This window comes from Trypanosoma brucei, chromosome 11, assembly GCF_000210295.1.
Source record: "Trypanosoma brucei gambiense DAL972 chromosome 11, complete sequence".
Taxonomy (NCBI): domain Eukaryota; phylum Euglenozoa; class Kinetoplastea; order Trypanosomatida; family Trypanosomatidae; genus Trypanosoma; species Trypanosoma brucei.
In genome coordinates this window covers 2,123,334-2,144,786 of record NC_026744.1, presented here as the reverse complement: position 1 = coordinate 2,144,786, position 21,453 = coordinate 2,123,334, and the positions used below count along the sequence as shown (strand labels likewise).

At 46.8% G+C, this 21,453-nt stretch overlaps 11 protein-coding genes across 11 annotated transcripts; 10 read left to right on the top strand and 1 right to left on the bottom strand.

The window, feature by feature from the left end:
* Positions 1-89: 89 nt before the first annotated feature.
* TbgDal_XI8830 (Gp63-1 surface protease homolog, putative) lies at positions 90-977 on the top strand (the record flags this gene model as incomplete). Its single annotated transcript, XM_011781726.1, has 1 exon — positions 90-977. The coding sequence occupies one exon, from the start codon at positions 90-92 to the stop codon at positions 975-977; it is 888 nt and encodes a 295-aa protein (XP_011780028.1).
* A 902-nt stretch (positions 978-1,879) lies between these two features.
* TbgDal_XI8820 (hypothetical protein, conserved) lies at positions 1,880-2,665 on the top strand (the record flags this gene model as incomplete). The annotated part of the gene is made up of 1 exon (XM_011781725.1): positions 1,880-2,665. The coding sequence occupies one exon, from the start codon at positions 1,880-1,882 to the stop codon at positions 2,663-2,665; it is 786 nt and encodes a 261-aa protein (XP_011780027.1).
* A 1,307-nt stretch (positions 2,666-3,972) lies between these two features.
* On the top strand, positions 3,973-6,897 carry TbgDal_XI8810 (hypothetical protein, conserved; the record flags this gene model as incomplete). The annotated part of the gene is made up of 1 exon (XM_011781724.1): positions 3,973-6,897. One exon carries the CDS (start codon positions 3,973-3,975, stop codon positions 6,895-6,897), a length of 2,925 nt encoding a protein of 974 aa, XP_011780026.1.
* Positions 6,898-7,945: 1,048 nt separating this feature from the next.
* On the top strand, positions 7,946-9,778 carry TbgDal_XI8800 (hypothetical protein, conserved; the record flags this gene model as incomplete). The annotated part of the gene is made up of 1 exon (XM_011781723.1): positions 7,946-9,778. The coding sequence occupies one exon, from the start codon at positions 7,946-7,948 to the stop codon at positions 9,776-9,778; it is 1,833 nt and encodes a 610-aa protein (XP_011780025.1).
* Positions 9,779-10,193: 415 nt separating this feature from the next.
* Positions 10,194-10,595, top strand: TbgDal_XI8790 (hypothetical protein, unlikely; the record flags this gene model as incomplete). Its single annotated transcript, XM_011781722.1, has 1 exon — positions 10,194-10,595. The coding sequence occupies one exon, from the start codon at positions 10,194-10,196 to the stop codon at positions 10,593-10,595; it is 402 nt and encodes a 133-aa protein (XP_011780024.1).
* Positions 10,596-10,792: 197 nt separating this feature from the next.
* Positions 10,793-12,970, top strand: TbgDal_XI8780 (hypothetical protein, conserved; the record flags this gene model as incomplete). The annotated part of the gene is made up of 1 exon (XM_011781721.1): positions 10,793-12,970. The coding sequence occupies one exon, from the start codon at positions 10,793-10,795 to the stop codon at positions 12,968-12,970; it is 2,178 nt and encodes a 725-aa protein (XP_011780023.1).
* A 1,085-nt stretch (positions 12,971-14,055) lies between these two features.
* TbgDal_XI8770 (hypothetical protein, unlikely) lies at positions 14,056-14,367 on the bottom strand (the record flags this gene model as incomplete). The annotated part of the gene is made up of 1 exon (XM_011781720.1): positions 14,056-14,367. One exon carries the CDS (start codon positions 14,365-14,367, stop codon positions 14,056-14,058), a length of 312 nt encoding a protein of 103 aa, XP_011780022.1.
* Positions 14,368-15,165: 798 nt separating this feature from the next.
* Positions 15,166-17,055, top strand: TbgDal_XI8760 (hypothetical protein, conserved; the record flags this gene model as incomplete). Its single annotated transcript, XM_011781719.1, has 1 exon — positions 15,166-17,055. One exon carries the CDS (start codon positions 15,166-15,168, stop codon positions 17,053-17,055), a length of 1,890 nt encoding a protein of 629 aa, XP_011780021.1.
* A 1,008-nt stretch (positions 17,056-18,063) lies between these two features.
* Positions 18,064-18,450, top strand: TbgDal_XI8750 (hypothetical protein, unlikely; the record flags this gene model as incomplete). Its single annotated transcript, XM_011781718.1, has 1 exon — positions 18,064-18,450. One exon carries the CDS (start codon positions 18,064-18,066, stop codon positions 18,448-18,450), a length of 387 nt encoding a protein of 128 aa, XP_011780020.1.
* A 165-nt stretch (positions 18,451-18,615) lies between these two features.
* On the top strand, positions 18,616-19,281 carry TbgDal_XI8740 (hypothetical protein, conserved; the record flags this gene model as incomplete). Its single annotated transcript, XM_011781717.1, has 1 exon — positions 18,616-19,281. The coding sequence occupies one exon, from the start codon at positions 18,616-18,618 to the stop codon at positions 19,279-19,281; it is 666 nt and encodes a 221-aa protein (XP_011780019.1).
* An 805-nt stretch (positions 19,282-20,086) lies between these two features.
* Positions 20,087-21,061, top strand: TbgDal_XI8730 (electron-transfer-flavoprotein, alpha polypeptide, putative; the record flags this gene model as incomplete). The annotated part of the gene is made up of 1 exon (XM_011781716.1): positions 20,087-21,061. One exon carries the CDS (start codon positions 20,087-20,089, stop codon positions 21,059-21,061), a length of 975 nt encoding a protein of 324 aa, XP_011780018.1.
* Between the last annotated feature and the right edge of the window lie 392 nt (positions 21,062-21,453).

Sequence of the window (21,453 nt, the reverse complement as noted above, 5' to 3'; positions counted from 1 at the left end):
CTATTTCCTTTTGTTATTCTATGTATGTGAAACCCAAACTCTAAGTTAAGGAATTGCAAATATCTATTGATACGCTTGAGTGTGTATATATGGCAGTGATTATGTTCCCTCGTTATATCACTCCCTGTTTATTGGGTTTGATATTATGTGGTGATGTGACTGAAGGCAATATCCCACCACATCGGTGTGACTTCGGCAAGTTGATGAAAAACATGAGTGTGCGGGACCTTCCCGTGGTGGATGAGCCTCCAGTACCTAAAGGAGATCTGGTGCATGTGATTGTTACGAGTTCAACGGCAGGATGGCATCCTATTAGGTTTAAGGTGTTTAAATTGGACATAAACGACCGGAGAAAATATTGTGGAAGTGTGGGTGAAACTCGCTCTAATTTTAGGGGCAGCTACTACAAATGCAAAACTGAATCCGTGTTGACAGAGGAGAAGAAATCTCTTTTGGATGCTGTGATACCGCATGCGCTGAAGATGCACAGCGATCGTCTCATGGTACAACCAGTAAAGGGACGAATCACGGTCCATAGGGAGCAATCGTTTTGTAGAAACTTTAACATTCCCAGAGACCACTACACTACAGGTGTCTCCGGTGCTGATATGGTGTTATATGGTGCCGCTGGTCCAATGGGTTCACCTGCAGCATGGGCAGGTCCGTGTTCGAGGTATAAAGACCATCGCCCCACTGTTGGTGTTTTCAATATTGGACCTGAAGTGCTGACTTCTCATGATAGTAGTATGCGTGTGACGGCACATGAAATAGCTCATGCTCTTGGATTTGGTTTTGATATTATGGAGGAGCTGAAGCTTGTGGCATCCAAATCTGGCATTCGTGGTAAGGGCCCTGTATGGGTTGTAAAGTCACCAACTGTGGTGAAGAAGGCGCAGGAATTTTATGGTTGTAATGAAATCTATTGTTTTGTCAACGGGATGTTGTTGAGAGTCTTGTTAAGTGTTGGCGGCCTTTAATATTTATCTGATTTTCTGATATATTTTTTTAATTCCTTGAAACTTTCTCCTTTTATTAATTTGTTGCTCTTGCTTTTTTTTTGAATTTGACCGGGTTTTGTTCTTATTTTTATTTTATCTATTATTTTATATGTATTATTGTTTTCAATCTTACTTTTATCGGTTTCGAAACGCTTTTGCACTTTTGCTTTTACTTTTGTATTACTTTAGTATTTTCATGTCTTAAAGTATGTATATGTATATATTTTTTAGGATTACTTTTATCTGGTGCTATCTACTGTTTTTCTTTTTATTTGTGGTTGTTTCTTGTGGTTTGTTTTTCTGCAATTTTCCCCCTTCTCGTTTTATAGTCTAATTGTCTGTGAGCGTGTTGGCGGGGTTGCACGTGCGCGTGCTTTGTATTGTGGAAGTGAGGTTATGTGGTTTTTCTTGCTTTGTGTTTCTTAGTGGCTTTCCCAGTTGTGGGTGGTGGGCGCCATTATTAATTTATTATTGTGGTGAAGGCGGATGAGTGAGTGGAATAATACTTGACAATGTCATTTACTTTATGCTCTTTGTACGTGCGTACGTGTTCGCGTCTCTGATCATGTGCTTTTCACTTGCATTATAATGGCACTGATATAATAGAACATCCTGAAGAATTGTGACTAAGAGGTAAGCGATAGAAACAGTGGAAAGCTCTTAAAAGAAAAATAACTTAGCTTTACTGTTCACATAAGGTAGGAATCGCCGCGCATCGATCGGTTATTAGAAGAGAGTTACTTTGAATCTCGCCTTGACATAATAAAGCTCAGGTAGGAGCAAACAAGAGAAGCAAGTAGCAGTGAGGAATAATAAAGACAAGAGGTGATATTATTTTGGAGCAGAGAATATAATATATATATAAATATTATATTACCAAGATGCTTGCCAACTACGACTATGAAAGTGACCTGAGGGGTCGCACTGATGAATTGGGCCGGGCTCAGCATGTAGATGCATACGATAAGCACCCGACCTTCCTTGAGTCCCCATACGCCGGTCAGGAGGATTTACTCCGAGATGTCCCCCAGTCGTACATGGACGGGCCTCCACCAGGTTACGGGGGTCATGATGCATACGAACACGTCGATATGAACGGTGGAGGTTATGATTTACCTTCGCAGCCGCAAGCCCAAACACAAGCGGTGGATACCCGGCGCCTGTCAAAGGACCGCCTTGCGCGAGGTGGGCTGAATATTTTTTCGTGGAACACCGATGCACCAACTTTGAACCATCCTCGTGAGGTGAGGGAGCGAGATTGTGCTGAATTGCAGCGTCTACGACCTGTCGATTCTGCGGCGCAGCGCGACAAAGAAGTGCGTGAGAAATTCGAAGGCAACACTCAAAGTCGCTTCCTTTGCTTCAGCGAGAGCGATTCACCGGGCAAACGGCGTGGTGTGCGCGTGTTCAACCCCAATAACAAGAATGGGAATTTGAACTCTGGCACGGGACACGAAAACCCAATGCAGAACCGCTTCAACGAAGAGCCCCAGCCCTTCAAGATTCAGCAGCAACAACCGAGACCATTGCCGCAGCAAAACCTTCCACCCGCGGGTCGTGCAACTCACTCCAACCGTCAAGAAAGTGGTGGAATCCCTGGTTTCGCTGGAATGGGGGAAGGAAGGCAACATAATGCGAGGAGGGGGCGGGGCTCTTATAGAGGCTAATGAGTAGGAGAGGTTAGGGAAATGAAGCAAAACAGAATAAGGATATGGCAGAGTAGCGCATGTATATAGCCACAAAACGGGGCTCATGGGAACAGACGTGCGGTAAGAGGAGGAGCAGTAGCAATTTGCTCATGTGAACGACTATTGTTTTAGATATGATGATACAACATTCCTGCTATCGGAGCCTACTCGCAAAGAGAACCAAGGTCAAAAAGCGGACATGGTGAAGCTAAGAAGCAGCAACATGCAAAGGCTGACGAGCACTTCATGTGGGTGGTAACATCGGGGACCACCTATGCTGCGCATAAAAATATAGAAATATGCCGTGCTGTTCCTGTGCACATGCAGTAACACTAATATATTTGTGTGGCGCGTGCTCATGTGGGTTTGGATCTACCGAAAAAAGCCTAGAAAAATACAATCTTCACTAGAGACCTGTTGTTCGACCGCGCCATAGATGCTTCACCGCTATTTTATCGCCAGACTAAGCCTACATGTTTCTTTTTCTTTTCTTTGTTTCTGTCAACTTACCCAGCATAGAGGGAAGGTTTTGCGACTCACTTCGCGTACGTTGTCTTTCTGTTTTCTTTTTCTTGTCTAATATATATATATATATACATATACATATACGTGTATGTGTGTGTGTCTGGTCCTTTACCGTAGAGAGAACAAGTTCTCGCTTTCATCTGGCGCGCCCATTCGCCACATTCCTTCCCCTCTCTCTACCACTAACGGGGTATCCTTTTTGAGTTGTGTCGCTCATAAATGATTTTTTACATCTTTTTTCTCATTATAATTATAGTACCAATAGTAATTATATACATATGTATGCGGACATCCGTTATATATATATATGTAGTGCATATCTACTGTGTTTTCCTTTTTTTCCTTGTCACTATCTGATGAGTTAGGGGTTGGTGGTACAGTTGTGGTAACACTTTTTTTTTTTGCTATCGTTGAAGGTTTCTCTGCTGTTGCCGTTACCGTTGTCACAACCCTTCGGCTCCCCTCGCGTGCGATGTGGTTTCGTTCCTATTGAATCGTAAGACAACGAGGAAACTTATGAAGAAAAAAGGGAGATGCGAGAAAACGGATGAAGACCACAATGGGCAAAAGAAATATGGTACACCTGACGGCACTCTATCTTGTGTGTTTTCTACCTCCTCTTTCTAGTTCTTTATTTGTGATACACTTCGCATTTTTTCTCCCTCCTTATGGCCGTGAATAACTCTCATATTTAAATCAAAATAAAAAAAATTACAAAACAAGTCTAGGGCAGAGTTTGACAGAACGGGTACGACACTTCCATGTGGCACTCTTTTCTGCGGCTCAACCCGCTGTCGCGCCTTTTAATGCGGTGCCATCACCGTCACCACCGCACAGCCCTTGCTGGTTTCAGTGGATGCGGGATAGCTTCCAGTGCCCTGCAAAACCCATTGCGTGCGTGCATGTGCACCCTATCGCAGCATTCGGGAGAAACAACTGACAGCTGCAGCGATGTCCATTCCAGTGCTGTTGACGCTACCGTTTCTTCGAAGAGCGTTCGAATGACGTGTGATTTGCACGGGACGTCCTCCACACAAACACAAGTAGAGGAGATGTCTGGGGAGTCGATGGACCTAAAGCGAATGTTGTTTTCGTTGAAGGATCACAACACGGGTGCAGTGACGTGCTTGGACGTCGAGGAACGGCTGCGGAATGTGGAGTTACTGGACGAATGGTGTGTGAGGAAATTGTTCCGTGATAGTGGTTGGGTATCAAAGGTGCAGGAGGAGGGTGAAACAGCACCACAGTACCGCAATATAATTGGTGAGCACAGGATTCTTCGTAACATGCTGGAGCGTTTTGTCTCCAACAGGGCCATGTGGCATGATGAGTTGATCGAACTATTGCAACTCGTTCTCAAAAGGGGCGCAGAGGTGCAGGAGAGTAAGGATCTCCTTGACGTGGGTTTTCGTAACGGGGAGAAACATCCCGTTACGCATCACAACTTGACGCTCAACCGGGTACATTCCCGTTGCAGTAGGGCTGTCGTTGAGTGTTGTCACACCGGTGTTGTTGCCTTTGACGCTGCCATAATTTGGAACTCTCTTCGCAGAATCTCCGACAGTAGTTGTTTTTACAGCTACGGTCTGCAGGGCGTTCTTTGGGAGTTTCTTCACTATGGAAGTAACTCATCTGGTGACCCAAGAGAACTGTGGCACATGTTCGTCGCTTTTTATAGGAATATGCGGGTTGCCCCATCCACAAAACGTCCACTATTTAGTAGCCATGATATGATTATCACACTCACCGAGACAGAGTTTCAGGAGGACACGAGGGAAAGTGTGATGGCGAGTGTAATGGGTGAAAATGAACTCACAGAAAATGTTGTTGATGGGGTATCGCTCAACTGGCCAGAGGGCTGGAAGGCTAAAGATCCGACGCACCTATCAGAAGAAGGATTTCCCGCAGACTGTAAAAGGAGAACGAACTGCAATGCCCGCCACCAGAGGTATCTTACGGATACATTCTATATAAACATGATTGAACCTAGCGAGGTGTTAACTGGATGTCACAATTCATGTGGTAGCGAGATTTCCACAGAAGAATTGGAACAGGAGAAGGGGAGGGCCGCCACTGGAGGTTGGTGGAGGGGGGAGGAAAGAAACGTAATAAACCCAATGAATGGAGAGTTGGAGGATATCCACCTTACACAACTTTGGCATTTGTTCCAGAACATGAGAATTGATGAAATTGTGGATGTTTATCGTACGGTGTGTGGTGGGTTTGGGGCTCTGCAGGCAGAGGTGTATGTTGACATTATGACACGAAGGGCGCTGCTGATGCTGTTTTTTGCCCGTGACGAGGTGAGAGCAATAACGCCACCACCTGTAACGTATCAGCGGCTCAGCAGTCTACACAATGAATTACTGTGCTTGTCTTCGTGGTGCTTGGCGTCCCCACAGCGAAATTCCTTCTTGGTGGCACCGCCGCGGCCCTTTGAGGAATTGCCGCTGCAGGACCAACTTTCGTACAGTTGCTTTGGCCAACTCCACGCACCGCGGATGCCACGCAGGTTCTGCTTGCCGAAGTCAGCTGCAACGCCGGAGGAGTTGTACCGGTGGTACTGTGAGATGTATCCTTTATTTAGCTCTAGTTGCGACTCCCGTGTTGCTGCGGAGGTTTTGGACAGCAACCAGAAAGATTCGTGTAATTCCTCAGCCGTTGGTACAAGCTGCACATGGCCGCGATTTGAGTGGCTCAATGAATTGCAGCAGAGTTCGCTTCGGTTTCCGTTTGGTGACAGCGTTTACTTCCAGTCCACAAGTTACTCCACTCCAGACACAACTGAACCACTCGCTATGACCGGCACGCGTCCAAGCACCTCGAATGAAGCTACTGGCGACGCATCTGGAGCAAGAACTGAGTCCTCTCGCGAAGCACATAAGCGGCGAACTCGCCATAGAAAAAACAGGGGCTCTTCAACACCTCATGAAGAGGTGCGGCACATCACATCTGATGGCGAATCTTCACACGAGAGCGCTGAGTGTGCCGCGGGTGATACACCCAGTGAGGAACCGGCGGTGTTGAAAAATGTGTCACGGCAGCGGGAACACTCCAAGGGAGCGAAAAAAACATCAAAAACTAAGGAGAAGCACCACCATCAACGGAGTTCCGATAAGTTGCGCACCGAAGATGTGCAGAGAAGCGCAGATGAGGGCAAACCCGAGGAACCGAGGTTGACGGGTGGGGAACCCATGCGGCGGGGGCGTCCAAGGGGATCGAAGAAAAAACAGAGCGCGAAGGGGAAACATCACCGTGGAAGTGTGGATGGAATTTCCAAGAGACAATCCGTAACGACGAATGAAGTGTCTAAGCGGAAGAAGGGCCCAAAGGGGACGAAGAGCACACCTAAAACTTACGAGGAGGTGTGGTATCCGACTCCCGACAGTAAAGCTTCAGGTGAAGGCACTCAGCTCATCCCCGATGCCGAAACTAATGAGGAAGTCGAATCCACCAAAAAGGTGGCGATACGGCGGACCCACCCCAAAAGAGAAAAGAAGGACAGTCATAATGTGTTGAAGGGAAGGCGGTACGCTACCGCGGAGAGCGAGTCGCCACGTGAGAAAATTCGAAGTGACACGAACGATGAGGCTAACGGAGATGTCGCGCCCGTGGATACGGAGCCAAAGCGGCGTGGCCGTCCAAAAAAGTCAGGAGGCATCGTTGGGGCCCAAGTGGAAGTGTAATGTGTTGCATCTGATGGTGAATGTTTTCATTAACTTTTCTTACTGCCTTGTGGGTTGCAGTATGGTTGAGGATTGCACAGTCTTATCATTTATTATTATCACTGTTGTTTATTTCGTTGTAGTGTCCTTGTAGGGGCGGCGTGTAGGTGTATCCTGCAGCGTTGCATTCGCTAACAAGAGGGACCTGTATCTTTGTATGAGCATTTTCGTTTCGTATTCGCTAATGAGCGGAGCTGCCGGTTTTCGTGGTCGTTTTTCTGCATCTAACTCCGGGTATGATTTTTCACAGTTGTTGCAGGTATCGTGATGAAAACCACCGCGCACTTCTGGTCTTAGATTCAAACTGTATTTATTGTGTTTTCGCGCTCTGGCGTGATTGAGGCAAATAAATGTGTCACCAATGGTCTTGTTCTTACGGTCTCTGTGTCTTGCCACACGTTCGACATTAATTTCTCCATTTGCTCTTTTTTTCAAATACCTCCTCCATTTTGGGCGGTGTTGTGGTGCGTTTCTTTGTGAAGCAGAAGATAATACTGGTGCTGCCCCTGGGTATCAGTCTCATCCCTCGGCTTTTGAGCGGAGAGAGAAGTAGCAGTGAGGGGGAAAACAGAGGGAAACGGAGGTAAACTGACTTAAAACACAACTGGAAAGGTGAAAACTGGGGAAACATTAAGGGGTTACTCTGTTTTTCTCCTCCGCTTATTTTTTTTTTTACGTGCAGTGGTACTCTGTGTCCCTAACCAGTAGTGGATACTCAGCTGCGTTTTGCAAGCACGCACGTTGCCACCTGTACCCAAGTTTCGTGCTTTCTTTTTTTTTTTTTTACAAATCAGTGCGTTTGGAAGGGAAGCGGGGAATTTCAAACGCCTCGAGTATTTTAACTTTTAACCCCGGGGGGAGAAAAGGGTGTGATCGCGAAGTTTAATCACATATTTATTTATTTGTATTTGTAAGCAGACGAGAGGGAGAGAGCAGAGAGGTAAGGGGGAATACATAAGTACGAGCTAGAAGGGGTGGAAAAGAAAAGAAAGTTAGAGCAGTATCATTAATGAGAAGGCCTCTGTCGTTTATTGGCAAGGCCTCAGGCCTCCTCCACTGTCCCAACAACCTTCAAGCCATCGTTCCGGCGCTCTGCATTTCCACACGCTCGGTGGCGTCGTACCCTTCACCTGGGACAGACCGTGGCAAAGTTAAAATAAATCGCAAGAAATACAATTTCCTTAACAGTGAGCGTCTCATGAAAACCAACAAGGAACCACGCAGCCGTCGGGAAGTCCGCATACGCGACGACGTTTTCTTCCACCGTCGCATCCAGTACCGTCAGGCGATCGGAACGAATGTTGAAAAACACATCCGATACTTACCGGACAATGTGAAGCAGTACGTCTTTTTCAAAAATAAGGTGAATTCTTTAGTGAGTACCGGCTTTCACGGAGCGAGGAAGGCACCAGGAATTGTAGCGCGCCGGATAGTGCTGATGGTGGAGAACGAGATACTGAAACCCGAGAACCGGGACCATCTGGTGGAATTGATTGAGAGCGTCGGTGTGGAGCCACCCACAAAGGAGGAATGGGATCGGTACACCAACAAAAAGACAGGAAGGATAAATATCAACTTGTACTACCACGCCAATGTGGAGAAACACTTGCGTCAATTTTTTACTGCTAAGGTTGGTGGGTCGTTTAGGTTGTTGCAGGCTTTCATGGTGCTCAAGAGAAATGATTTTAGCGTCTGTCCCCCTATGTACGAGTGGGCGCTGCGTCAGGGTCCGATTCGCAACGAGGAGCTCGTGGAGCGCAGTGAGGTTAAGGAGCAGCGGGACGTTATCGGAGAACTTGCGAAATTCCAGCGGCCACACATTGACCGGGCGTTCAAGAAGCTAACGAACCAAGCGAAGCAAAAGTGCTTAAAAGAGGCCGAGGATAATGAAGACCAGTTGCGTCGTGAGTATGAGCAAGAGCGAGTTTTTGCCGCAAAGGTTTTGAGTGGCGTGGCAGCGCTCAAGGAAGTGCGGGCGATGACAAGTCCCGCCCTCACATATTATCGTCACGAGCACTACAAATATGTGATCAAAAAAAATGGATCCGTGGATGCCACGCTGCGGCGTTCAAGAGACGAGTCTCCCAGTTGGCACATGATCCCGAAAGAAGAACAAGTCAAATTTTACTGCTTTGAGCGAACAATGCAGATGCACCCGGTTGGAGGTGCTCACCTGTTTATTCGTTACGCCTGTCGTGACTATGGCCTTACTCGAGAGGAGGCGATGTTACGCTGGTCATTTTTGTCAGACTTGCAGAAGGCCGCACTTAGTTTTTGCTTCTATGCACCCATATCCGCATCCAACCATTCCGGTGTTGCGTTCCGTCGTTTTTACTGGAAACAGTGTTATATCCACGGCTTGATGATGACGGGCAAGGCATGTGGAAATCGTGCGTTCTTTGAACGCATGCGCAAGGTTTGGATGGGGATGAGTGCTGATGAGCGCGCACAGTACGAGGAAACGGACTCATTTTCTTCTGTTTTCCCCCTTCACCGTCAATCTGCATCGAGTGTAGAGCGCGACGGCACCGTTTCGGTTTCCGAATCTAAGGTTTCTGATTCAATATTTTCAATGCAGTCATCATCCAGAGCTTGTTCCACAGTGAACGGCACGAGCAGAGCAACACCGACTCTTGAAAGGAACGGTTCGACTCCCACAGATGAGGAGGACGACAAGGAGCTGCTTTACTTTGAAGATGAAGTTATCGAAGGCGATGATGAGGATGACAAGTCCGGTGGTGACTCACACAGAGTTAACGGTGGTCCGACGGCCACTCGCCGCTGTGAAGAAGTGAGAGCTGTTGAGCCTTACATTGAGGAAGCTGTTGCCTTTTCAATTTAAGTGGAGGGAACATGGAAAGGGATTGTTCCGCGCCGATTTCCTCGTGCAAACTTGTATTTGCTTTTTGGACTGATGGGCGGGGGGTGGGAGAAGCGGAACAAGTATACACACCAGGTAGCAGGTGGCGCTTTACCTTCATTTACTTTCTTCTTTACCTTCCACCTTGGTGTATTAATCCATTAAAAAAATTCAGGGGAGTTAGGGACGGCCGTGGAACGTTACGACTCACAGTGGGTGCCAGACATTGATTAAAAACACCTTCTGTTGTATTCCTTACTCCCCTCTTTGTAACTTTTTTGTTCCTCTTTTCCAGTGTTACGTCAGCTGGCATTTTTGAAGGCGAGCTTTGTTTCGGAGTTCAGTTGGGACGGATCCGGGGAGGTGAATATGGGATTATTATTGGTATGCGATAGTTATGGGACGACGGATGATGAAGAGGAAGAGGAAGGGCGAAGCAGCACACTCCCATAACTTTTTCTTTTATCTTTTCCTCTTGTACTATTACCTTCTTTCGTCATCCGTCTCCCCGCTATATGCTTGTAATTATCTTGTCCTAACACTATTTGTAATTTGTATGTCGTATAGGTGGAAGTACAAACTATATGCTAGTAAAGAATCTTACGGGCCTGCTGCGGAGGGGGCACAGACTCGGTTTTGTGAGGGTGGCTTCCTTAAGCTAGGTGTGTGTGTGTGTTTGTGTCTGGGGAGGGAAGCTTACGCACACGTGTCGATCATGTGGCGCTGCTCTCAGAGTACCTTTTCTCTACTTTTTTATCTGTTGGTTAATTTGTCTGCATGGTGGGTAGTTTTAAATTAGGGAGGTGTGTTTCACGCCGTGCTTCACATTTGGTTTGACCCTCTGGGCCAATAGGGGGAGAAATTAAGGTAGATCAGTATTCATCTGTTAATTAAGAAAGACCGGCTACAAGCATAGGTATTGTATACATATATTTGTTTATTTATTTATCATCAACTGACACCATACGACTCTTACCGCGTTTCAGGTAAGGGTGTATGCCGAAGGAGGAGCAGTGCAGCCACTGCGACAAACTTCTTCAGACCTCTCCAACCGTCGATAACGAAGAGTATGCCCGGCTAATAAATTATCTCGTGGACAACTTCGGTTGTTCGTGGGAGTCTGCTCAGTGCACAGTTCGCCGGCACTGGCCGAATGTAGATGCATGTGTAGCTGATCTGAGGCGTAAAGAACGGCCTTGTCTGGTAGCTGTTGAGGTATATTTGCTTCAGCGTGAGCATATGCAGGATCTTGCCAAGTCGTTACTGCCCATTGACAGCTCGCAGCTCCCTTGTTTCAGCAAAGCAAACCTAAACGGACGTTCAAAGGGATATCCCTTACTGACATGGGCTGAGGTAGCAGAAAAAATCAACTCCGGGCCTGGGATTGAGGTACATTTCGTTGACACAGATGCTGCTGACGTGTTAGACGGGCCGGCTGCTTATGAAGACTTCTATCAGAGGAAGGTCGTTACAGAGGGATTCTCAGACATTGTTGCGTTTGTTACCGCGGTTGATGGAGTAGTACCACTTGTGGACTACCTTCATCGAAGGCACTTTGGTGACCCCGACACCCGCCGCCTCGCCTATCCGTATGGAGGTTCCGGTCGGTGCTGTAGGGTGCCTAGGTCAATATCAGAGTCATATGCGCGTGCGCACGCTCAGGTTCCGTGTTGCGCTGATGCTGCGTTGTCTACCGCACGTAGGACGCGCATTTTACTGGGAAATGACCCTGCAACGTCGGTGTCAAAAAGGCAAGACAAGAGCAGTATGCAAAACACATTGAAGGAGCACGGTTTGCTGTATATCAAAGGGTTCTCTGGACGTGATGTGGGGGAAATGAAACGGCAGATGAGGAGGGAACGGATAATGTTTCCTGTTATAGTGAAACCTGTCAGTGGTGCAGGATCCGAATTCGTCACCCTATGCTATGACGAAAATGATGTTGACATCGCGTTTGCAGTTTCTTCCGAAGTTCAAACGACTCAGCAAACGGACGCCTCCCATATGTTGCTGCAGGAGTACATCGAGGGCCCTGAATACGTCGTCAATGTTGTAAGCTACATGGGAATACATGTCGTGTCGGATGTATGGAAGAGCTGGAAGTATCCATACCCGGTGAAAAGTACCCGTCTGAGGCCATCTGTGGAAAAGAAGCTAATGCAGTCGTACCTAACGAGCGGCCGCGGGAGGGAGCCGGTGCCACACACCACCACCGTATTGATGTATGATCGCATAGAATTTGTGCATGAGTTGTCGAAGTTACCCGCGAGCAGTGAGGAAAGACGTGTGGTAGCTTACACGTTAAAGTGTCTTGATGCTCTCGGGTTGCAACAGGGGTGCTCGCATTGTGAGGTTCGCGTGGATAATCGCCCCGGTAGCTCCACCAAAGGAATGCCTGTGTTGATTGAGCTTAATGCACGCATGTTGGGTGATGTCCCACGGGCAACCAGTTTTGTTGGGTATGATCAGTATAAACTCATGATGTACTTACTTTTATGCGCTTCCTCCATACCTGAGGATGAGTTTTCCCGTCTTGATGTCAGTGGTGAGCACTGTGGGGGTGACAGTCGAGATGCTCTACCGTGGCCTCCCGCCCCTCAGTTATACAATTCGCTAAAAGTAGATGTCACCCTCCATGTAGTGTTTGTACGCGCAGCTGAATCCTCCTACTTATGTATTCCGGGCTTCCGCGCCATTCAGGCCCTGCCGACGTACAAAAATCTTACGCGAAACTCGGCACTGGAAAACCTTAAGCCTGGTATGTTATTAGCGGTGTGCAAAACGTTCGACCTCCTCACTTCACCCGGAGCTATTGTTATGGAGGGCACCGATGATGACATCCGGCGTGACACCGCCTATATCCGACGTGTAGAGAACAAAGACATGCGCGAATGGAAAGATATGATTGATGCTGCCGTGGGAATACTGAACAGTGTTTATGTGCCCCTGTCTTCTACCCAAGTGCATACGCCATTATTGGCCAGCGCTCCGGCAGCTTCGAATGCCCGTATGGAGTTATGTGTAGCGGCTTCTTCACTTATTCAAAGCTATGAAAGGGCGCGGTTGAGGGTTTTCGACTATTTCGAAACGATGGAGCCTCCTCTCTTTATTCCCATGGAGTACGGCGAGAAACTGAGACGCTTGGATGCTACTCAACTCATCTGTGGTGTGTAATTTTCATACGTTGTTTCATACTTTTTGTTTTCTTCTGTACAAATTTTTGCTGTTGTTGCTGCTGATGGCAGTGCCAGTGGCGTGTCCGTTTGTCGAATGTGTTTATGTTTGTTGCGTATGGAGACGACAAACACGAAAGCGTGAATCAAGAACGAACGAGCCAAATAAGGAAAAAGAGGGAGTAGGAAAACGAATTAAAGTGGAAGAACAGTGCTAAAAAACGCTTACCAATCGAACACAATTGGGGTGTGTCACTCTCGCGTGTGTATCTGTGTGATTATTAAGATGATATATGTGTGTATGCGTTTTTTTACCAATGCATATCACTGCAAAGCATTAATGCCGGTTTTGTCGTGTGTCGCTTAAGGAATGTAGAGCGAAAAAGGAATTTGGGGGAGAAAGAGAGAAAGAGGTTGAGAGCTGAATTGGCAGTGAACATTTCCTATTTTCTTTTATTCAACTCACTTCTTAACTTTCCGCTTCTTTTTTCACTGCTGCTACTGCGTGAGTTTTTTATTGGTGTCTGCAGCGCTTGGGCGCAACTTTTTTTTGTTCCTTTTTTTGTGCGTGTGTTTGTGTTTATTTGTTTTTTTGCTTCCGATCACTTACCTCCTGACCTTTTGTGCTTGCTTCACTCCGGGCCAAAGCGTGGCACGGTGTTGTCTTGTTTTTTGTTTTAGTTTTTTTTTTCGCGTTCCTTCTTTCTTTCTTTCTTTCTTTCAGCAATTCCCCATTTTTGTTATTGTTTTTATTCCTCTGAATACCTACGCCAACAACACCATACCCCGTTGTCTTATCGCTGCATATCCCGTTTTACTGTTTTTTTTGTATTCAATCATTGTTTGTTGCTGGGGAGGGCGTCCACCCCTGTAGTTGAAAATAATGAGTTGAAGTGACGCCACGTGCCACGCGGTGAAGGAGGGAAAAAAAACGGGGAAATTAAACAAAAAGGAGAGGAAAAGTCATTGGGAAAGGTGTACCGAAGGGAAAGTGGTTAATATATTTTCTTACCCAGACCCCTTGGGCACTTGTATCTGTCCCGTCACGCTTGTAATCATATTTGACTCTCTGATCACCAGTTATTTTCAGCACCCGCTACGCTCTACAAAAGGGAAGAAAGTCACAAATTTTTTCGTCTCATCCACTCTTTTGTTCTCATGTTTTCTTTCGTCGTTGTCGTGTCTATTTTCTTCACTTTCCTTCTTTTTCCTCATGGAATCGAAAAAAAAACAAAGAAAGAGAGGGAAGGAAAGAAGAAGAAGGAGAATGTTGAAGAAAGTGATGGGATCGCTATGATTTAAACAGCTACGTTTTTTTTTGCTGTTCACAGTTCCTACTGCTGGCCTATCATTGCTGTGTGTAGTAACAAGAGGAGAGGATGGAGCGGTGCGTTGCATTGCTTGTCATTTATATTTCTTCTGTTATTTGCCCTGCACAGCTTTCCTCTCTTTCTCTCCCTATACACCAACTGTTTCATTATCTACACTCTCACTTCTCTTATTACTGTCCGGTTTTGGTTATAGGAGCGTCGCAACCCCAAATGATCGGATAGTAGAAATCAACACGGATGGATAAATGCATATATATGCGTCTGCATTTATATGTTAGTGCGGTCACGCATGGGCTCTTGTGCCTCTTTGTTGTGGTTGTTGGAACATTAGTGAAGGCGATGGAGAAGTCGATTTGTGTCCGTGCTCTTGTGCTTGCGGTTACTGTATTTGAAATGCTTTCATGTGTGTGAACAGTACTTGTACGTCGCTAGTCTTCGTAGATGAGAGGCGGTGGCGATGGAGGCACCGTTGTTGTTGGAAAGATTCTATGGCGTTGTTGTCGTATGAGGTGATTATATTGCTAAATGATTTGAAGCAGCAGTGCTGGCAATAAGGATGCAGGTTTTGCGCTCTACTGTTGTTTTTTTTTCCATTAAGGTTTAGTGATGTCTTTCGCAAACCCATTCGGTTCCTTCTCCCCTCGTCCTTTTTGTTTTCCCACGCGGTTGAAAAGAGTGTCCAAGTTGCAAACAAAGGAAAAATCGATTCAAAGGTTAAGAAAAAGTATAAAATAGAGAGTGCTATAAATTGAAAGTAGCATCTCGTCAAAAAAAAAGGGCGGGGACTAAAAAGAAAAGCGAGCAGTGCATTGACGCATATTTATTGCTTTACAGAGTCCAACTGCCACCCTCCCGTTGTGTTGATATGGCAGCGAAGGAGTACGAAACAACCCCGCGGTTGACCCTCGATGGTGTCATTGGCTACAGCGGCCGCATTCCCAACAGTATCCTTGCGCACCCCAATGGAGAACATCTGATATACGCTTTGGGAGCGTGCATTGTCATTCAGAAAATAAGTGACCGGTCTTCCTCTGACTTCCTTTACGGCCACAATGACAAAATCAGCTACTTGGCCGTGAGCGCAAGCGGCCGCTACATTGCGTCAGGGCAGATGGCTCACCCAGGATTTCAGGCGGACGTTTGCATTTTCGATTTCGAACAGCGCCGCATGATTCATCGCATGCTTCTCCACAAAGTGAAGGTACAGGCGCTCGCATTCTCTTCAGACGAGCGGTACCTGGCTTCTATCGGTGGAATAGACGACAAGGCTGTCGTCGTTTGGGACGTGGCCACGGGTCGTCCACTCTGCGGTGCACCTGCGCACCATACCGAATCCAAGACCGTTGTTTTCTACAACAATAGCAGTGATAAGCTTATCACAGCAGGGATAGGGTCACTCCGTGTGTGGACTATTGACGGTAAGGATCGCAAAATGACCGCAGAAGACGTGAATGTGGGGAACACCCGTCGCTGCATCACCTCCGTTGTTGTGGAGGCGACCGACCGCTACGCGTACTGCGGCACAACAACTGGGTACGTGATGTGTGTGCTGCTGGAACGTGATGCTCTTGCATACAAAATGAGCGGCCCGCAGCAGATGTTGTCTGGTGGCATAACTTCAATGGTGCTTGATCCCTCAGGTGATGTGCTTGTGGGAAGTGGTTCCGGTGAAGTGGCATTACTTTCGAAGATTAACCTGACAATTCTTAAGACGGTAACAGTGCAAGGCTCTGTTACGGGAATTTGCACGGTTCCTCATGGGTTTCTTGTTGGAACGATGAGCAGTAATGTGTACCTTGTTGAGGGGGGGAACTTCCGTGCAGAGTTGCGTCTCACGTGCCACAGCGACACGATAAATGATGTGGTTTTCCCTGAGGGGCTTAGCGCGCTCTTCGCAACGTGCTGCGGACCCGATATTAGAGTGTGGAACGCGGCATCGTCGGCAGAGCTTCTGCGCATTGAGATAGCAGGGTTAACTTGCAACTGCATTCAGTTCTCTAAGGATGGTTCCATGATAGTTTCTGGCTGGGACGATGGGAAACTTCGCGCTTTTGGCCCACAAAGTGGAAAACTGATATTTGCTGTTAATGACGCCCACAAAAAAGAGGGACTGAAGTCCGCCAACGGGGTTACTGGCGTTACTGCTGTGTGCACGGACAACAGCTCCGAACGCATCATATCTGGTGGTGCTGACGGCCTTGTTCGTGTATGGCAGGTGCGGGAAACTCACTGCACACTTGAGGCCTCTTTGAGCGAGCACAAGGGAATCGTGAATGCCATTGCCATTACACGCGATAACACGCAGTGTGTCAGCGCCAGCGATGACGGTAGCTGCATCGTGTGGGATCTGGTGCGACACGTCCGTCGGGATGTGATTTATTCGCAAACAAGGTTCCGTGCGGTAGCGTACTACGTAGACGAAAGCCAGTTGCTCACTACAGGGACAAACAAAAATATCACCTGGTGGGATTCCGTGGACTGTGGAGCCATTCGCGAGGTTCCTGGAAGTAAGACAGCTGAAGTGAATAGTCTTTCTTTGTCCACCGATGGCCGCTTTTTCGTTTCGGGTGGCGCTGACCGTATTGTAAAGGTTTGGGGGTACGACGAGGGCTCATGCGCCGCTGTCGGTTTGGCACACAGCTGCAATATCACGAAAGTACGTGTTTCCCCCGACGGCAAGAAAATTGTGTCCGTTGGTGACGAAGGCGCTATTATGATTTGGTCTGTCTGTGACTTGGAGTTTAAGACGCTGTAATCCTATTTATCTATGTGCGTGCACTCCTCCCCTTTGACGCTCTATATTATAAATATATGTATGTGTGTGTGTATGTGTGTTTGTATGTGTGTTTGTTATCTTTTTCGTACTCGTACAGATACAGCCTCCTGACCACAGCGACGCAGTGGATGTTTTGATTCTCTTAAAACAGTGCGCGCTGCATGTATGTAACGAGGTGCCCTGATGATACGAAGAAGTGGAGGGATTGTACGCACAAAGATGTACGTATGTATGTGTCTTTCGTTTGTTCGTTTTTAAAATAATTTTTCTAGATGTGACTGTCTATGGATGGAACTAGGGCTGGGAAAGGAGAGGATTGGTGGAGTATGTTGAGTGGAAACGATAGAGGCTTGCGAGTCAAAGGGGGGAATAATATTTGGTTATTGTTTAGCTGAGGGAGGATGTGAGGGGACGGGAAATGAAAACAGTGATAGCATTGTGTAGTAATAGAGGCGGAAAGAGAACAAGGGGAGACAGCGTAAGCAAAAAAAACTATACATTAGTTTCTCTGGAAGACACAGACAGAACCCTTCATATCCACTCTTCCACAGTGAAAAACTCGTAGTATTCCAATGAGAAGAGGAGGCCACCAGCAGCAGAGGTTTTCGTTTCTTTTTAAGCATACATATATATATATATTTCCTTCTAAGGGCCAGGAGAGGCGGAGGGAACTTTTACAAATTGGTTCCGCTGTTGGGAAGCGACTTGCGCCATTATGATCTGAGTTTAGAAGTGGCCGTTGCGGACCCTACCTCGTCCGCTTTATTTGTTTACTCGTTGCATACACACAACCGTACTCGCCGCAATCTGACCTAATAACGGTGCAACCGAAAACTGTGCGCCACTGGGGGAAATGCAGAGGTACACGTCAGATAAGGGGTAATAAATGCATGAAAAAAAATGAAAAGAGGAAAACACAAAATTAGGTGATGTAGTGCCTTGAATTCGCCCTTTTTTGGTGGAATGAGACCATAAATAAATATATATATGTACCGTTACTTCTCCCCCCCCCTCGTAAGCGTGTTACCAGAAGGGAACGAGAAGGAAATATATATATATATATATAAAGCGCCGTCTGCTGACGTCATGCAACGCAACAAAAAAAGAAACACAAGGCAGGAAAGAAAAGAAAGAGAAGCGAAAGCAAGGCAGCTGCAGATGGTGGGCATCAAGTGCTCTGTAAGGCTATCTCTTGTCCCATTCCTCTTCCTGTTGCTGTTTGATTTCTTGTTGATTTTTTTACTTCTGTGCCCAACCTCCTTTCCTTTGTTTCCGACCTTTCACTTTCGTCACGGTACTGCCGCTGTTCCGTATATGCCTCGTGTCTGGATCACAAAACTGCTAGTTCCTTCATCTTTCATTATTCACCATTGATACAATGGCACCTGTGGTACCCCCGCCACTGCGCCTTGTGGAAAAAAATAAATAGGAAAGAAAAGGTGAAGAGAGGAAAAAAGGGAATAGGGCAAAAAAAAACAACAACTCGGTAGCGTTTGTCTGATCTCTGAAATCATTAGCAGGCACAAGTTAGCAGTTGGTATGCTTCAAAACTGTGAGGTTGCTAACAAGCGAGTGGAACGGGGACAAACAACCACAACGGACCCCAACGATGATTTAGCCTTTGAACGGCACACCAGTGCGCCATATGGCCCAGTGAAAGTCAAACGGTACCGCATTCAAAATATCGTACTGGAGATTTTGTTGGTTGCGGCTCTTTGCCTCGTGCTCGCAGGGAGCAACAGCTCAACAGGGAAACTTGAGAAGGACAATTATGAGGTGTTTATCGACTGGCAGAATGTTTGGGTGTGCACAGATGAGGAATGCCTGACGCACGATATTGAAACGACGTTGTGCAAGAAGTTTGTCACAAATGTGACGGTATTTCACATCTCGGCATTGGGGTTTACAATACCATGTTTCTTGGCGATTGTTTTTAACACTACAATGATCTTCGGCAACGCTTTCGTTCCCAAGACCTTTATGTTATTTAATCTTGCCCTTTGCACTGTTGCGTCTGCAGTCGCCGTTAAGGCTTCCGTAGACACTGTTTCGTCACCACTTTGCTACAAAATGACGTTAAGGTCACTTGGCTTTGAGTATGGGCCAGCTGTAATGATTTTCGGATTCAGTCTCGCGTTTTCTGTGTTGTCCCTAGTATTTTGCACTATTTTCCTCAACACAAACTCAGATCGTTTGTCTGAATAAAATGAACAACAACGACAGCAACAGCGACAGCGAAGTGAGTGGAAGGAAAGAGGGGAAAAAAAGAAAGAGGAGCCGAAATAACGGCAAGAAAATCGAATGAAAAGGGCATGTTTGAGTTAGTATACGCTAACACGCGTATGAATGTGTCTGTGGAAGTGACATAAATTCGGTGACTACGGGCGGTAACGGGAAGGATAGAGGAGGGGAAAGACTAAAAGAAAAAAGTGACACACGGGAGTGGTTAAAAAGAAAAGAGTTGTGGAATTAGTTATTGGGACTTGTTTTAACGTGCACCAGCAGGTGTGGACATCCTGAGGGAAGATTTAAAAAAAAAAAAACAGCGATCACGATGAAAAGAACTAATTAAATAATAGTGCATGTCGGCACCGCGTTTGCTTGGATCCCCTTCTCATTACCCCTTCGTATAGCCTGTTGGTTACTACATATGCTTTTGTTTGCTGTGCTTGCACTTGTTCCCCATTAAGCCAAAGACCTATTAACGCTCTGCAGGTGGTTGCTTCCACTTTCATGTCCTTAGGGATATTATTTCCCCCCTGCCACTATTGTTTATGGACATGCTATGTTGAATCAAACTCCTCCTCTTGATCGCTACAAGTTTATTTGTGGTTGGTTCTGTTTAAGGAGTGCTACAAAGGGAAGATCATAAGGCGGGTTGTCCTGGAGATATTTGCGCTCCACTTCTCGACGGAATCAGGTTGTCGGGCATTATCAAAGGGTTAGCTAACTTAGTATAATTTCACTCTGAGTCGTTTTAAAGGTGTTTGGAGATCAACATTTTCCCCTGATGTTTCGTTACACCACTGCATTCTTCGGCAAAGTGCTGGTGCTGGCGGAGACCCATCAAAACTCTATATTTCCAGGTACTCTCGCAGCGGTAACGGCGGGCTTGCAACTTGGTGAAGTAACCACACTTATCGCTGGTGAAACCCCCGCAACCGCTGCAGCGCAACTGTCAAAGGTGAAGGGCGTTTCCCAAGTGTTCATTGCTTCAGGTATCCACTATGAGCATGGTTTGCCTGAGGAATATGCACCGCTTGTGGCATCACTCGTACAGCTTGGCGGTTACACGCATGTTCTCGCGGCTACCTCAGCTTTCGGCAAGGGAATTATCCCTCGTGCCGCGGCGCTGTGTGATGTCATGCCCATTAGTGAAGTGTCGGAAGTGAAAGATGAGTCCACCTTCGTCCGTTACATGTACGCTGGAGGTGTTGTTAGTACGGTAAGGTCCACTGACCCGGTGAAGTTCGCTACGATTCGCAGCACCTCATTTGAGCGAGCACCTCTTGAAGGAGGTAACGCATTGCAGCAGGAGGTGGAAGTGACACCGGTGGTTGGCACTTCGAAGTGGCTTGAGGATGCCTCAGTAAATAATGACGCGCCAGATATCCAAACAGCGGCGACGGTTATCGCGGGGGGGCGTGGTTTGAAGAGTGGCGAGAATTTTAAACTTCTTCATAATTTAGCAAAGCCACTCCATGCGGCCGTTGGTGCAACTCGCGCGGCGGTGGATGCCGGTTATTGCTCCAATGACCTCCAGATTGGGCAAACGGGAAAAACTGTGGCGCCGAACCTTTACGTTGGCTGCGGTGTGTCGGGTGCCATACAACACGTTGCTGGTTTAAAGGATGCGAAAGTTATTGCAGTAATTAACAACGATGCTGAAGCACCCTTCTTTCAAGTGGCAGACTACGGGCTTGTGGAGGATCTTTTTGTCGCTGTGCCAAAGCTTACCGAACTGGTTACGAAGTCAAGGAAGTGAAAATGCGGGTAAGAATGTTGAAAAATGTATCTGTTGGCGATGGTGAAATTCCTTTATGAAGGTTGGTGGGTAGGAGAGGTATATTCACAAGAAAGCTGAGAAGATGCATGCGCATATATATATATATATATATATATATATGTCTGCGCATGAAAGCTCAATGCAGAGTTCTTGCAGGAAGTGAGTCACAAAAAGTCATAGTAACGCTATAAAGGCTAAAAACGCACTGTGAACTTGCGGAAGTCGGTTATTTGATGTACAGGTACAAACGTGCAGCGCATCTCGAAAGCAAAAAAAAAAAGTGGCGGTGCATGCGCTTTCAGTTCTGGACCAAACATTAACCTCAGTTAACCAACGAGTTGTGCATGTGGGGGCTGAATGAATCTATACAG